The sequence below is a fragment of the Helicoverpa armigera genome, chromosome 19, assembly GCF_030705265.1.
Source record: "Helicoverpa armigera isolate CAAS_96S chromosome 19, ASM3070526v1, whole genome shotgun sequence".
NCBI lineage: Eukaryota > Metazoa > Arthropoda > Insecta > Lepidoptera > Noctuidae > Helicoverpa > Helicoverpa armigera.
The window spans coordinates 10,309,905-10,325,113 of record NC_087138.1 but is presented as its reverse complement, the minus strand read 5'-3'; the positions used below and the strand labels follow the sequence as shown (position 1 = coordinate 10,325,113).

The 15,209-nt window shown below is 40.6% G+C and overlaps 2 protein-coding genes and 1 long non-coding RNA gene across 7 annotated transcripts in view; 1 reads left to right on the top strand and 2 right to left on the bottom strand.

The window, feature by feature from the left end:
* The window catches only part of Rhogap102a (Rho GTPase activating protein at 102A), a 52,371-nt gene extending 41,679 nt beyond the window's left edge, over positions 1–10,692 (top strand). For 2 of the 5 annotated variants that reach the window (XM_021331425.3, XM_064039346.1), the window contains exons 5-13: positions 3,650–3,820; positions 5,637–5,787; positions 6,344–6,566; positions 6,963–7,130; positions 8,255–8,368; positions 8,919–9,017; positions 9,397–9,508; positions 9,845–10,176; positions 10,481–10,692. In XM_021331425.3, the coding sequence (XP_021187100.3) occupies positions 3,650–3,820; positions 5,637–5,787; positions 6,344–6,566; positions 6,963–7,130; positions 8,255–8,368; positions 8,919–9,017; positions 9,397–9,508; positions 9,845–10,176; positions 10,481–10,658 (1,548 nt within the window). In that variant the 3' untranslated portion in view covers positions 10,659–10,692. The remainder of the gene's footprint in view (positions 1–3,649; positions 3,821–5,636; positions 5,788–6,343; positions 6,567–6,962; positions 7,131–8,254; positions 8,369–8,918; positions 9,018–9,396; positions 9,509–9,844; positions 10,177–10,480) is intronic. The other 3 variants (XM_064039347.1, XM_064039349.1, XM_064039348.1) reach the window with 3 other exon arrangements.
* Positions 1,794–2,523, bottom strand: LOC135118156 (uncharacterized). The gene is made up of 2 exons (XR_010277394.1): positions 2,090–2,523; positions 1,794–1,929 (listed from the first exon to the last, which is right to left on the bottom strand). It is a non-coding gene; the product is annotated as an uncharacterized LOC135118156 (long non-coding RNA).
* A 780-nt stretch (positions 10,693–11,472) lies between the features above and the next one.
* LOC110373949 (uncharacterized) lies at positions 11,473–15,208 on the bottom strand. The gene is made up of 6 exons (XM_049841222.2): positions 14,940–15,208; positions 14,308–14,458; positions 12,921–13,025; positions 12,449–12,569; positions 11,961–12,146; positions 11,473–11,644 (listed from the first exon to the last, which is right to left on the bottom strand). The coding sequence occupies exons 1-6, from the start codon at positions 15,050–15,052 to the stop codon at positions 11,544–11,546; spliced, it is 777 nt and encodes a 258-aa protein (XP_049697179.1). The 5' UTR covers positions 15,053–15,208; the 3' UTR covers positions 11,473–11,543.
* Between the last annotated feature and the right edge of the window lies 1 nt (position 15,209).

Genomic DNA, 15,209 nt, shown 5'->3' with positions numbered 1-15,209 from the left:
ACAAACCGACTTTGCGAGTGTAAAAACGCTCTTAAGAAACGCGTGTTTAAAAGATTCCCAAAATTGTTTTCTTACGTAGTACGTAGGCATGGAGCACCATTAGTGTATTTAGATTATTTTAGTTAAAAAGGCGTTGGTTGTCTGAATGTCACAGGACTATTTAAATAAAATAGGCATTAGTTGACTAATGCCCGTTTTCACCAACGAATACCTAAATTTAGGGAGCATTTACGGAACACTTAATAAGAATTTCATTTTCACCAAAGCCTAGGTGTCAAATTATAACCTTAAAATTTGACTTCAACTTGGGGGCCCGATTGATGCCTGCTTAAGAGGACGAATTGGAATTTTTGGCGCCAAGGATGTCAATTTTTCTCAGTAAATACAAAACGGATCAAAATACAACTTGGTTACCTGAAAGTTCATGATATAAGCCTTATTTTGTTAGTTGTAGAAACATGATTAGGTAACTTTTATAACAGAGAAAAATATATCAAACATACCTCTTTTTAAAAAGAGATTCACATATTATGGGCAAACGGGACCGATTTAAGCCTCTTAACTTTTTTAGTAGTTGAGTATATACATACTCTTTAAAATGGTAGTAGGAATTTTTATTAAATTATCATTTCTAAATATTAAAATTACAAAACCATTTTGTCGCTTACGACTTTTAGTTATAAGCTAGCGCGCGTATTGTTATCCTCGCCCCGCTCAGACGCTCCGACCCCTTTTGGCGCCTTAGATGCGCGTGCCGGTTATGGAATTATTGTTGACCACTTCCTCGCCTTAAACAACCCCTATCATTATCATTACAGAATACAAACATATTTTGAACCGTGGATAGCGAAATGTACCTTTATATGTTATGTAACACCAAAAATACCATGTTTAAAAAGCAAAAAAATACAAAAAAAAAAATGAAACCTAAACTTTTAGAAAGTTTAGAAGCTGTGGAGGTTGTGGATATGTAAAATAATAATCATTAGAAGACCATGTGAAAGAGCAGATGACTGAGAAATAAGTACGATGATCATGACTTTTTTATAAGACTAGCCGTTTTCACGCGGTTTCACCCGCATCCCGTGGGAGCTACTGCCCGCACCGGGATAAAATATAGCCTATGTTACTCGCAGATAATATAGCTTTCTAATGGTGAAAGAATATTTAAAATCGGTCCAGTAGTTTTTGAGTTTATCCATTACAACTAAACAAACAAACATTTTCCTCTTTATAATATTAGTATAGATATAGATTATAGGTTATCACTTGCTATGAATGCACTTGCTAGGTCGTGATGTCGCTGAATTATTCAAAAATAGGTAGTCCTGCATGTCTTTAGATATACAGACCATAACAGATGCAAATCTGGTAATCACTGATGTAGTTTCACGGTGGCCGGGACATCTATAGGCCTATTCAGACCTAACCGGTATTCGCTACCGTCTACGGCAGAGAAAACCCTGTGGGTATGCGGTAATATGACTGTTCAGACCTAAGCGGTATTCGCTACCACCTGCGACAGAGAAAACCCAGTGGGTATGCGATAATATTACTGTTGATGTTCGGGACGTATGCCGCTGCTGCCGCGCGGTATGTACTTCTACCCACAGCGGCAGCGAATATCGCTCAGGTTTGAATTGGCCTTAAATACCAAAACTGCAGTAGATACCAATGATTCGAAAATGGTGAATATGGAGGAGCCTATCTCCTAGGTGATAGGGGATACCCTCTGGAGGTAAGAAGTAGGCTAATATTGAACATAATAAAATATATAAATTAAAACAAAGATAGTAAACAAATATTTTAATATTAGTCCTCATATGATGTACCAAACATTATCATCATCCTCCTGCACCAATTCAATTTGAGGTGGGCTGGGCGCAGCATGTTTTTACACGTCTTTCCAATTTCTCGCACCACCTGAAACTAAATAAATATAATAAATCTATAATTTTAACCCCATTCTTAAATCCATCAACTCATGGAGAACAAAAATACAATGAAGCCCACAGTAAAACAAGGAACACAGTTGAACGGCAATATCTTAATACACTATATTATTATACACAGATTTATTCACATTTACCTGTAAACGGTTCCTATCGCATTAAAACTATTTGTAACTGGATCCAAGCTTTGTTTTTGGCTTCGTTCGTGGTCCCATCCGTTTTTTGTTTAATATTGTGTCTCTATGAGACGTCAGCAATTTCACTAGCTTGTCTTTTTCTTCTGCAAGAAAGGTTTATCCTCGTTTTCTCTTCTCTGCCAAAATAAACTTATCTATTCAACAATAATAAACCCAAAATTAACCTCACTCTATGTACACATACACATCAGTCAATTTGACAAACGCGCGAATGACATAGGTAAAAATTCACCTATAGAAAACCTCTTTACTGTTTTATTGCATAAAACATAGCGTAATGTAGTTTAAGTTAAATTAAAATAACATCACAAGAAAAAAAACTCACAGGCTTTAGTAATATATACTCGATAGACGTTTATTTCTTAAGAAGTAGAGAAAAAACATTTTATCGATAAAATATCGACTTTCCATTATCGTTTGTAGAACTAGTAATCTGTCACTTACTTAAGGGATCCATGTACAAGTGTGGTGAAAATGAATTTAGGTAGGTGTCAAATTGGGAGGGGTCCTTATTAAAAGTAGCTTTTAGATAGGGAAACGGTAAGAGGTTGTTGGTGAAAACGGGCATAAGCATCACAACAAGGTCTTAGATTTTTTTGTTTTCAATATAGAAAGCTTTAAGAAGGTTATTGTTTGTTTAAAATTTAATTTAATGGGTTACGATAACTTGGGAATAGTAGGTAAACAAAAACGACGTAACATATTATCTTCAAAGTCAACGATTACCTCAACAATTTCACAGAAACAATATTTTTTATACCCACACGTGCATATTTCAATGCTATTCAAAATTACATTACCACTTGCACGGAATACAAAAATACAACAGCACAGAACTTCCTCGTTTATTTTGAAGTCGCTGAAAATAACCTGCAATTAAGAAGGGACCTTGTAGCGGGGTGTCAATAGGTCAGTGATGACGTCAGCTGACGTCACGGGTGTTAGGTTACCTGGCCTCATCGCTTCATCATTAAGGCCGCGATAAAATTATACTGTGACGCAGCGCGCACCGTTTCGTATATGTATATAGGACTAAAATAACTATCTCTATAATAAATTCGGTGAAATTAATTTCTTTGGGAACAAAAGAATAATAAATTGCGGATTAAGTAGTTATTTTGTTTGTACAAAAGGTCTTCCAGATATGAAGTTACATACTTACCTAAATTGCTTAAGTGCTTGAATTTTATATAAATTGTAAAAAGTGCAGATAATATGTAGAAAAAAAGATAGATCTTAAAGCTGAAATTGTAGGCATGAATTAAACTTCATTTCTGAAAAAAACACGGTTAATAATATGGAATGGTATGGGCGGAAGAATAGAAAATTGCTATAAGTTCTTATGACTTAATTTTTCTTTCCAGAACTTTCACTGTCCATATTTTTTTAAACGTTGTACAGCTTTTAACTATTAAAAACTTAATGAAACCCCACCTTTTAATCTGATAAAAGTAACGCCCATATTTCACCTCAACTAAATCCCCCTTTACCCAATTCCAGAGTGAATCCTGTGACTCCGGCGACTGGGGCTGGGCCGGCCTGGAGGAGGCCGGTCTGGGGGGGCCGAAGGTTCCCGGCATCGTGTCCGCCTGCCTCTCGCATCTGAGGAGGCATGGCATGCACACGCTCGGCCTCTTCAGGGTATCGGCTTCCAAGAAGAGGGTTAGACAGGTGAGGTGAACTTTGTCAAGTGTTGTTGTTAATGGCTGAGAAAATCCTCTTTAAAGGTGAGAGTGGATCCTCAAGTAGAAAAGCAATTTTCAAGTAGAAAAACCGTATCCAAATCGGTTTATCGGTTTAGAAGCTACAGTGTTTTAAGACAGATAGACACTCGTAGCGTTCAACATTTTAACTCCCCAGTCTAAAACAATTAGTTTTCGGTTACGAAATAATTCAGGCAATATTTGTCGTAACATAGCCTTTATTATGAACTCGTATGCTATTTTTTTCTGTCGGTGTCACTTTAAAATGTGGAAACTTCGTTATGTGCTACAATAATAGAGCATAAACCTTTTTCAGAATAACAATTTATTTTCTTACAAAAAAAATATAACCCCTTTTACAAAACACTTTCGTCTTTCCAATAGTTAAAGTAACACGCAAGAACAAAGTATCTTTGCAGTTACCCAAGTTCCTATCAAAAGCAATAAGTACTTGAATTACGTAACACCGTACACTCTTCTAAACATAGCTCAATCCTTTAATAGCCCTCTCCATTTAAGAGACTTGCATCTATTTCCACACAGTTAATTATAGCTTCTGATACACTACTATCATTAAAAGATCTTAATTAAGGAACTTAATTGATTGGCAAGATAACGGCACATTCTGGCTTTGGTATTAGTTCTAAAATTACACATGATGTGGTACTTTGATTCCAGCGGAGGTAATTTTAGGGTGCAGTGTGTAAATCTGTCGTCGTATGATTTAATGTTGATATTGTTCAGGTGAGCTAGATAGTTCGCATATCTTTATTCAATGGTTATGTCGAAACTTTTGTTTTAGTATTCGTGAGACTGCTGAAAAAGTAGGAAATAATTGTTTCCCTTTTCAATAGTATCTGACGAGGTAACTAAATAATGATGATTATATAATAAAATATAGTATAACAAAATGTCCTTTCAAATATGTAGGGTGACTTGGACAGCAGGTATGTGATTTTTAGGTAGAAGGGATTGTCAATTTGAAAACTATTTCAATGTGTATAAGCTGGATCAATTCATGATCTTCATTTTTTTTACTATATAGGTATTTACTCACTTTTATACGATAAGATGCTGCGATGGTAATAATGGTACAAGACAAAATAAACCAAAACCTACAAGCTATCCTCCACCATACTAAGTATCCCTATGACAAAACGACCGCCACTAAATCAACTTGAGTCGCGTGTTTACACTCCGAAATCAACATGCTTCGTAAGAATAAAACACTGATCGACGGAATTAGCCAGTTTCCCAAACTGCTGGCCCAGCCTCGCTGACCTACTTGCAACATTCACTGAACACTCAAGTATTATGTTTCTTGCTGATTACTGATGGCTACTACATTGTTGGGAGACGAAGATAGATTTTCTCGTGTGCGAATAATTGGTTGCTATTTTGGTTGGTGCTGTTCTAGGTATAGGTTTTGTGGTTTGCGTAAAGTGAGGCGTTTTGGGATAAGCTCCGATTTTATTACAACTTATAATGGCAATGTTCAGCAAAAATCAAGCATTTAAATGCCATCATACCATCCAGTCTTCTAAAAAAATGGCCACAATTTGTAGTAACTTTTATGGCACTCAAACCAGAGCCGTATTTTAGTTGAATGACGTAAAATAGTGACTACAATTTGGGTGTTGTATGCCGCAAGTCCATCAGGGCGTTCTCAAATGTTTGCTCTAGGTCGTCACTGAAAACTTTAATTCAAAAATACACCGATGGCAAAGTTTGGTTATGTTATACAATTAGCAGCTCTTCCTAACTCATTTCTCCTAAAATTTCAGTTACGCGAGGACTGGGAGCGGAGTCAGGAGGCGGCGCTGGACTCGGCGGTGTGTCCGCACGATGTCGCCACACTCCTCAAGGAGTTCCTGCGAGATCTCCCCGACCCACTCCTGTGCAGGGACCTGTACCCCGCATTTTTGCATACGCAAAGTGAGTATAAAGCTCTTGAACCTATGATTTTAGGGTGAAAATTTTCGGATTCTGTTACAAGGATCACCATAGTGAAAACTCCAAGTTTCTCAAAGATATTAGAGACAAGAGGAAGACGCAGAGACGAAAGGAACAGATTATCATGCTGCGTAACTCTTCTGAGAAGTCGCGCGATTGAATTACTGTATTGCATAGGAGAGGATGAAGAGAACTAGATGAAAAAGTATATTTTTTTAATTACACATAACAAGGAGTAGATTTTTTCTTACAGCCAGTTTCTTCATCAAAAGTTAAATCCAAAGCAAAAGTCAAAGTAATGTCTAAAGTAAAAGTAACGGTTAAATTCAATTTTTCTATGAATTTTGCTGTCACTTTAGCCTTGAAAAAACGAATTTGACCGTAACTTTAACTTTAGACATTACTTTAACTTTAACTTTTGATGAAGAAACTGGCCGTTAGTGCGGTCTATCTATTCCAAAGTTAAATTATAAAACAACTTACTCACCTTTCACACAAGAACCAACCACGTTATTAACACCAACTTTCTCCATTCCAGAAATCCACAACCGTCGCTTCCAATGGGAAGCGCTTCGGCTGATCGTGCAGCTCCTCCCAGCAGCTCACCGGGACACCCTGAATGCCCTGCTCTCGTTCCTGGCGCAGCTCGCAGCTCACTCAGAGGACGACCACGAGCCGGGAAACAAGATGGACGCCGCGAATCTGGCGACTATCTTCGCGCCAAATATACTGCATAGGAATAAGCCTAATGAGCCTGCTAGGTTAGTAACGAATTTGAGTTTTAAAGAAAGTCTACTTCTTACCCCAAAGTTAATGTTAGAGGTCGAAGGCCTATGTATTTTTGCATTAGTTTATTGTAGGAGCTGTTAGCGGGCTGGTATCCCAAAATGCCTCTAAAAGGTTAACAATATGAATCGACGTAATCTGCAACTAACTGTAACATAATATTAAACTCCTGATTACCATACAATAGATTCACCACCGAGCGCGGACCATTCGTCATCGTTGTCTTTACAACCAAAAAACTGCTGGACAAAAGCCTCATTTGCGCAGTTTGTCATATTTCTTCTTCGAAGATGTTGCTGCCCATTACTTTGGTGCTATGTCATACCCCAAACCCTCATCTGTTTTTCATTAGGGTCTTTTTAATTTTCCAGCGTGGAGCAGCTATCAGAGCGCGCCGACGTGATCAACGTGGTGCGGCAGCTGGTGGAGAAGCAGGCGGAGCTGTGGACGCTGCCGGCCGAGCTGCTGCACGAGGCCTACATACACCTCGCGCACACCGCGCCCGCGCACCTTGACTCCTTGCTGCTGAGGAGAGCTGAGTAAGTGAATCTATAAACCCTTCATCCTTCCTTCTGGTCAGGCAGGTGGGAGATCCAAGAGCCTACTGTCTACGCGACTACAGTTTGACAGGAGGTTAAGTTGGGGTAAAGAGGATCGGGGTGAACTTTGATAACACGTGCAGGGTTAGGAAGACGTCTATTCGACGAAGCTCCAGTGTAAATGAGGGCAATGTGATAACTGGGTAAGTTCTATTCTTTTCATTTAAGCTATTGTACATAAAGTATCGGCTTCCTGAATATGTAAGTACCGGAAGAAAGACTCGATTAAATAGCTCAAGATATGTTTGAGTAGATATTATGGTGTAAGCTCAGGTATTACCATAAAAGCGAGTTGCCGGTTTTGCTGCGTTCAGCTCAAAGTCAGCATTTGATAATGCCGATCTTTCAGCTATAAGGTAAGGTATAAAACTTGATGGAGTATGTAAATGACGACAGATTTAAGCCAGTCAGTGATAAAACGTATCAACGAGATTAAACAGCCACCTAAATGTAAGTAGTGTGTTAAAAAAAAATCTGCACAAAGTCAAATTGTGGACTTACCTAAATGTTTGTTGACTGTTTGTAAATATTACCGTGAATAATTTTAGACAGCAAATATGCTGTGATCCATCCATTAACTGTAGTTATCAAAATTGGATCAATCAAACTCAACAACTGCATATCAGACAAACCTGTAAAAATTGTATAGCGAACTTGTAAACACTTGCGTTTTCAAGGATTATTCTCAAACGCTCTAAAAATATCTACCACATTATTTGGAGCGCTTGAGAATTAACGTATGGAAAGATTGTTTCTCAGAAATTTTAAAATACAAATAGCTTACACGTAGGTCCGGCAACGATCTATCCAAAATTTTGTGAAATGAGTAAAAACCTAGTATGTACATGTATAATAGCCCCTTCATACCTTGACGATCAGGAGAACGACAGGAGAAGATTGCTCATGGTATCAAGTTACCTCAATCGGGCACTACATATCAGTATCCATTATCAAACCATAAAACATACCCCTTGTAAATAACCGGATCATTACACCACAACTGCAGTGGGATCCAACCTGCACAAAGATTGCGTGTGCCCCCTCACGAGACCCTCACTCCTCAGGTGTGCTGCAGAGGCGACTGCGGAGAACAATGACAACACCCTCAGACAGGTGTGGTCGAGAGAACAGTTCCTGCATGGAGCTGCTGCTACTGGTGGACCGGGGAACTTGCCCAGGTAAACTCCTTCCAGGAAGGATGGTGGAGATTTTTGTAGAGGAGTGTGAAAGAATTGATAGGATAGGATTTTCTGGCATGTTTTTTTTTGTGTTTGGAATGATTTGTGACTAAAATTTTGGCATTATACTTATACCATTATACTTCATCATTGTAAAAGATGATTACTTGAAAAGAAGCAACGCACTTATATTCAAAGCACTTATATTATTTCTGCTCTTAGTCAAAAATATTCAATTCGTATATGACCAAGACTTTATTGTTTGGGTTTAAAGTAAGTCCGTCTCCTGGCCATGGCATGATTTTGAGCTGAAATTCATCAACATCGATTTTCTAAAAGTTCCCTAGTTTATTTTGAACATAAACACAATTTGTACCATTCTCAAACGAATGTAAGTCAGTCTAGAGCTTCCAAAAGGAAAACAGCCTGGAATTGCATTATGTGCTGACTTTGGACTTCTCTAACGCCTCAAACCAGACCATAATAACAACAGTCTGCTCCCAAAATATTGAACCCACCCAAGTTAATGTATCTGCCTTTCTCTCGGCAGACGCAGTGAGAAGAGCTACTCGCGCCGGCGCACGAGAGAGACGGCGGCCTCCGACACCTCGTCCGGCTCTCTGTCCTCCGCCATGACTATTGTTACTAGGTGCGTACGTATTTGTTTTGACCATACTTAATATTATTTCGACCATTGTAATGTGAAAGTCCGCATGGGGTATCGGATTGTGGAGGTCGGATGGGCAGACTTAAAGGCTAGGCAGATTATGATATTTGCAATTTCAATGTATGTATGTTGGTTTTAAGACTGGAAATAAATCTCCACATAGTTGAAAAAAATATTTGTAGTCATACGATGAGGAAATCGAACCGAGAATACGTTTTCTTGATTGAGATCCTATAGTTTGCGTAACCCTAACCTTTTATTTCGCAAGAAGTTTTGATGAATGAATGAAGTAAGAGATGTGTAGGTTTAGATCCATAAAATCCCATAGACCGATTTCTAAATATTTTTGCATCGTTTGCAGGGTTCGCAGCAGTGAAGAGTGTGGCAGCAGCGGCGTGGTGTGCGGCGGCAGCACGCCCGCCGCGCGCACAGACTCCAACGACTCCAATGATTCCGCCAGCGACTACAATGAGGTCAGCTTACTTTACTTACTTAATATGTTGGGTTCAGCGGCTGAGTAGGTAGCGGTGTTTAACAAGGAATGACCTCCTAAACCTAGTTACTTGGGAAATGAGATATGGATCATTTGCAAAATATTGGTGTTCGGTATGAAAGGAAAAGCTTATCGTACAAATTATGACCATGATTTTGTTAACATCATACAAAAAATGGTCCTGCATTGCTGAACGTTAAATCTTCCCTCATCCTACAATACATTTTATCACCCCATGTCAAGAAGTAATGGTCCCACAGTGATACTTTTTCATGCTAAACAGTCATGATCCTCATGCTCTTTCTTACTCCACCAGACGCTAGGCGGATCAGACGACGACAGCTGCGTGATCACCGCATCCCTCCACATCCCCGCCGCATTCAGTCGCGGCGGCGGCCGTCGAGGCCCGCGCTCCACTCCACGCAGGCGGTCCACCTCAGGCTCGGAGTCCTCCAACAAATCGTCTAACAAGTCGTCCAACAAGCGCGACTCGGCGGTTGGCTCGTCGTCGCCGGCATCAGCGTCAGCGGCGTCGTCACCGCCGGCCAGCCCGCCGCCCGCGCCGGCGCCGCTGCGAGTCACGTTGACATCGGCGGCAGAGTTGAGGCGGCCCTCACCTGATTTAGACAGACTTATGGCGCTAAGCAGGTGAGATTAATATATTCCACTGTTGCTGTTACAGTTTGAGAAGAACGCTTCATCCATCAGGCTATTTTAGGTTTTATTTTAAGTCTTCCTCAGACAGTTTCCTCTAAACTGATAAACCGTGTCAGATAGGTTTGTAATGATGAGATGCAAGTCAGAAAATCACCAACAAAACTGGAAACAGATCCTATCAGAAAACCTAGTACCCACCAGGTGCAGATTGCACCAACTCCAGTTCATTGCAAAAACCCATAACAACTACCACAAAATTTTTGGCCCACATTATCTTTCCTCTTACGATCCCCAGAGAGCGCAACACATCAGACGCGCGCGCAGTGATGCTGCGGCAGCACGACGACAGCACCGTGCGCACGCGCAGCTCCTCGCGCACCGAGACCACCACGCGCACAGATGGCGCCACTCGCAAGGACGGCTCCACGCTGTACAAGCGCGGGGAGCTCATCTCCAGCGCGAGACCCTCGTGACAACCTTGCGTACATACACTAATATTTATCAGTTTGGCGTGTCTTTTATTGAACTTTTGGAACCCCGATTTTGGTTATTTTCCTGATAAAGGTAGCAAAAATGACTTTGCGAAGCGTCATGGTATTTTAATACATGTTTGGTATTGATACAACTGCAAAAGTGAACAAGATGAGCTCAGTTTAGTAAAGGTGCGTACGGATTGCGCGTACCCTGGTACGCGTACTCAGTTTACGCGTATCCGGAACGCCTAGTCCATACCTGCAGCTACGCGTTCACTCTTGGGGCACGCGTACCGCGCGAGCCAACTCGCAGCGCGAGCCACCGTCTGTCGGTTTTTGGTCGCGCGTCAAAGAGGACGCACGCGGCCGGCTACGCTATATTTGGACGGCAAAATGAATAAATACGCGTGTTCTTGTCGGAGTCATGGCGAATGACTGGGGCTCGCGGAGCGCTCTGGATCGATTGACCTCGCGTACAGGTTCGCGGCGGTCCGTACAGGAGCTGTACGCGTATCCAATGTACGCGTGGACAGTGCTTCCCAACTACGCGTAACACAGGAACGCGCAATCCGTACGCACCTTAAGACGAAATGTGTTCGAAAATCTGTTTGGCTTGTAGATGGTTCCCGAAATGACTTTGCACTTTACTTGCAATTGTCTAGCAACCTAACCTAACCTAACCTAACAATAGTTAGAAGAGGCCTATATCCAGCAATTCATAGATAAGAGGTACATCGGTTGAAGCCACATACGGCCTCAGAATACACAAGGTATTAAAGGGGCCCTTCCCAAGATAAAATAAAACACGCCAACGTAAAAACTCCAAAACAGTTTAATCCATGATTGTTCTCCATTTGCTGATTGTTGCACTCCCGTGGTCCCGCGTTACCTCCGATGCAGTTTGTCTCGCATGATGATGGCGCCGAGCTTCGACACGCCGTCCTGGTACTCCGTGCGCCCGAGGGGTGGTACCGCTGATGTTGTTTCTGCAAAAACATAATTTCATACAACATCAGGACTTTATTTTCCTGAAGGTATGAGATAAATAGCCTGATTAATATCAACTAAACAGATATATTTAAGTATATTTCGACCTTTCTTTTCTTCTATTTTTTTTAACTGATCGTAAATTTTGTGGGTCTACCCCGTAAGTAAAAACGTCAAAATTGTTACTGAATTTTCGAGCAGTTCTATCGTTCAGTACTGTACATTTTCCGTCATTTCATGAGATAAGCCATCTCATATACACTTCTCCATTACAAGTTTAAAGTAAATGGGCCTTTAAAACAAGCAGTATCTTACCGCATTTCGCCCTCGGATCACTAGCAGCACCGGCTCCGGCTTGCTTCGAGATGGTCTTGGGCGCCGCTTTACCCGGCTTGGGCCCCACGCGGCACGGGTCTCCGGGCAGACGCATGGGCTGCGCGCAGGGGCCCGTGCCACTCTCATCTGCTGCACGTTGAAGACCCTCGAATTTGGCTCCAGGACCTGATAAATAAATAAAGAATTTTCTAAGTATTTCTTGGCATCAACGTTAACATTGAAGTCTGAAAGGGTGCTGATTAACGTTCATTCCTTCACTGTCTTAGAAAAGGCCTGTGCCCCGCAATGGGACTATAAAAGCCTGATGATAATGAGGATTTATATAACCCGGTGAATCAATCACCAGCTTCCATACTACCGGCTGCTTTGTAAAAGTTTGTAGAACCCACAAAGCGATTTCGGACCCGAGACCTCGGTCACGCTTGCCACCACTAGACCAACAAGGTAGTAGAGAAGGTTATAGTTACCAGTTTCACAGTAATCCACTTGGTACGTGGTCTTGTTACGGTCCCTATCTATTCTCTGCTTCAACTCTGGAGATGCTTCGTTCTGCAGAATGCTGTACAGCATCGGGTATTTCGATTGTAACTGGAAGAACACAAATTTATATTGAAAGCTTGTCAGTCTGCGGCTTTGCAGTACGTAATTATTTTTTTCCGAATTTCCTTAAAATCTTTCAGGAAAGGACAAGTTTTTAGCAGTTTTTCCATGTCAAATTACAAAAAGGACCTCCTATCACCACTTCCTAGTGTTAAAGTGGGAAAAAGAAGCTGTGAAGAACAAACTTCCCAGTAAAACAAACTATAGATGACAGCAAATCTTAACGAACGTTAAAGTAAATTACATAACTATCTTCCGAATTTTATAATTAAGAAGCTACTGCATCAGTTTCGTATATAGCAAGATGAACAAAGAAAACATCTAGAACTTTCTACTTACCTTATCCAAGAACGCGTTGGGCTGGTTGTACCGTGACGTAGGGGTTTCAGGAGCAGCAGCTACTCGCACGGGATACAGTTTTGGATCTAACATCGGTCCCATGATCTAAAAATGCATTTAATTCTTCATATTCTACGTAATTTCCTCACTAATTCTAGCAACCAGTTGGTAGGTCCCGGCTGTTATTGGAACATCTTTGGCAGTCGTTACTCGGAAAGTCTGACAATCAGCACCAAAGGGTATCGGGTTACCTGGGTAACTGGATTGTGGAGGTCAGATAGGCCATCATTCAAAGTTTTTATTCCAAATAGGCCTTTGCAGACTCTCATGAATCTTGACACTAATTGCACGGTTCCAAAAAGTTGGTCTCATGGAGAAGAGCCGGCAAGAAACTTCATGAAACTCTTTTTAGGAAAGTAATATGTTCACAAGGACTCGGTTATATAACGACAGTAAGCTGATAAAGTTATATAATGCAAATGCAAGGTAAAATGCAACTCTATACAATGCTTAAAGAAGAATAATAATAGCTACAAAAGAAGAATTATATAATGCAGTTCAACAATTGCCAGGGAAGTCACATATACCCAGATGAGTTAGCGCCATATATCTTAATCGTCAACGTAATTTTGAACTTTATAAGCTTTCTTAAATCAGGTGGATTTGCCAATGTTTTTAAATTTATTAGGTAGTTTGTAGCTTGCTGTAGAATCGGACATAATTCCTTTGAGTACAGTACAGACCTTTGCTAACTTGTTCTTTCCAATTTTACTTCTCATCAATCTCAGACAGTATCTTCCTTTTCGAGTCTCATTTTGTATATGCGATTTTTTATTACTATATGAATTTGCTTGCTTTTCATCTTCTGAGTTTATGTTTGTGTTGATACTGCCTGTATATCTTTAGACGTCGTGGAAAATTCGCCTTTCTTTTCAGCAGGTGTTTGAAGACGATGAGTGACTTTGTTGATCCTGATAGCGGATTTATACATATTCGTTTCAATGCTATTACTTCTTCGGTTAACTTTAATATTTGGTTTTTGAGATCAGAATTTTCAATAGTAAAACTGTCCAATTCTTTTTGTATACTCGCCAAAATCAATTTTAATTGCTGTATAACATTCCTTATTTCTTCCATGCAGCTGTCCTGTGTATTATTAGTTGATAAGTCTAACCTTCTTTCAATAAGTCTTCTTATTGAGAAATTGACCGAGTTATCCTTTAGATTGAGAATTATTTAAGCTAGTAAGTATGGGTCATCAAACAGATCTTTTAGAAGTGCGTCAACAAATGCTCTCATTAAAAGACCTACACCTAGGTTAACATTCTAATCTAGTTTTATGAGGATGAATATTCTGTAGTTCCCCTATTAGGGAAGAATAACCTACCTCATTCCTACTCCATCCCCCCTCCTTTCCTGGTGGCAGCTGTGGCATCTCCCCCCCGGAGTACTGGGGGCAGCGACAGTCCGGCGGCCGAGTGTGCTGCACGCATGCTTGGTAGAAGGCTAGTTCTTGGCCTGTTAGCTTCGGCGTGTCCCTTGAAGAGAAAAGTATGGTGTCTGCCTAATGTCATGGAACTGGGTTTCAAAGTAGATACATAAGTTTTCAATGATTGCATTAAGGGGCATAAGAATCTTCCCTCTGCTTTTTAATAACTACCCATAAGGAAATTCGTACAGAGATCGAAACCTGGCGTACGGTTTTCGGAAAGTCGTAATAATCGTTGTCGTAGTAACTGCTTATTATTGAGTTGAGTTTTAAGCAAAACGGTGGAGCCACACGACTACAAACTGCTACAAACTACTTATTTCTAGTCATGACTCTATTTATCACAATTCCATGATTTAAAGTTACACACTACATCATCATCATAAGGCCTATTGCCGTCACACGAGGCCTCCCCTTATGATCGCCAACCATCTCTGTCTTAGACAGCCTGCATCCATCCACTGCCCGCCACTTCTAATCGTTGGTTCACGTTGAACCCTGCACCACAACTAAGAAGAAACTACCCTTACTCGCCCCGACCAGCTCCATCGGCGCCTCCTTGCCCAGCCTTCAAACTAGCTGTCGTCTGAGGCAGGTTGGGCCACAGGTAGTCTTTCCTGTATGTCGTCAGATAATGGTCCATATTGCTGGCTCGTTACTCTCATCTCTCATCACCGGGAATTTTGCGATATAATCCAAATAGCTTGCATTATTATTAACACTAGAATTTATTAATTGTATTGCCAAAATGTCATGCCGATGTTGTCTTGATTTTTGTGCTTTTAATTTTGTTTGTCATT

What these genes read in the sequence shown, in the direction of transcription:
- LOC110373949 (XM_049841222.2), bottom strand. Translation starts at nt 15,052, where the DNA reads ATGGACCATTATCTGACGACATACAGGAAAGACTACCTGTGGCCCAAC. An exon ending in GATGGAGCTGGTCGGGGCGA is followed by an intron (nt 14,459 to 14,939) that starts GTAAGGGTAGTT and finishes TTTCTCTTCAAG; the next exon opens with GGACACGCCGAAGCTAACAG. An exon ending in TGATCCGAGGGCGAAATGCG is followed by an intron (nt 11,645 to 11,960) that starts GTAAGATACTGC and finishes ATGTTTTTGCAG; the next exon opens with AAACAACATCAGCGGTACCA.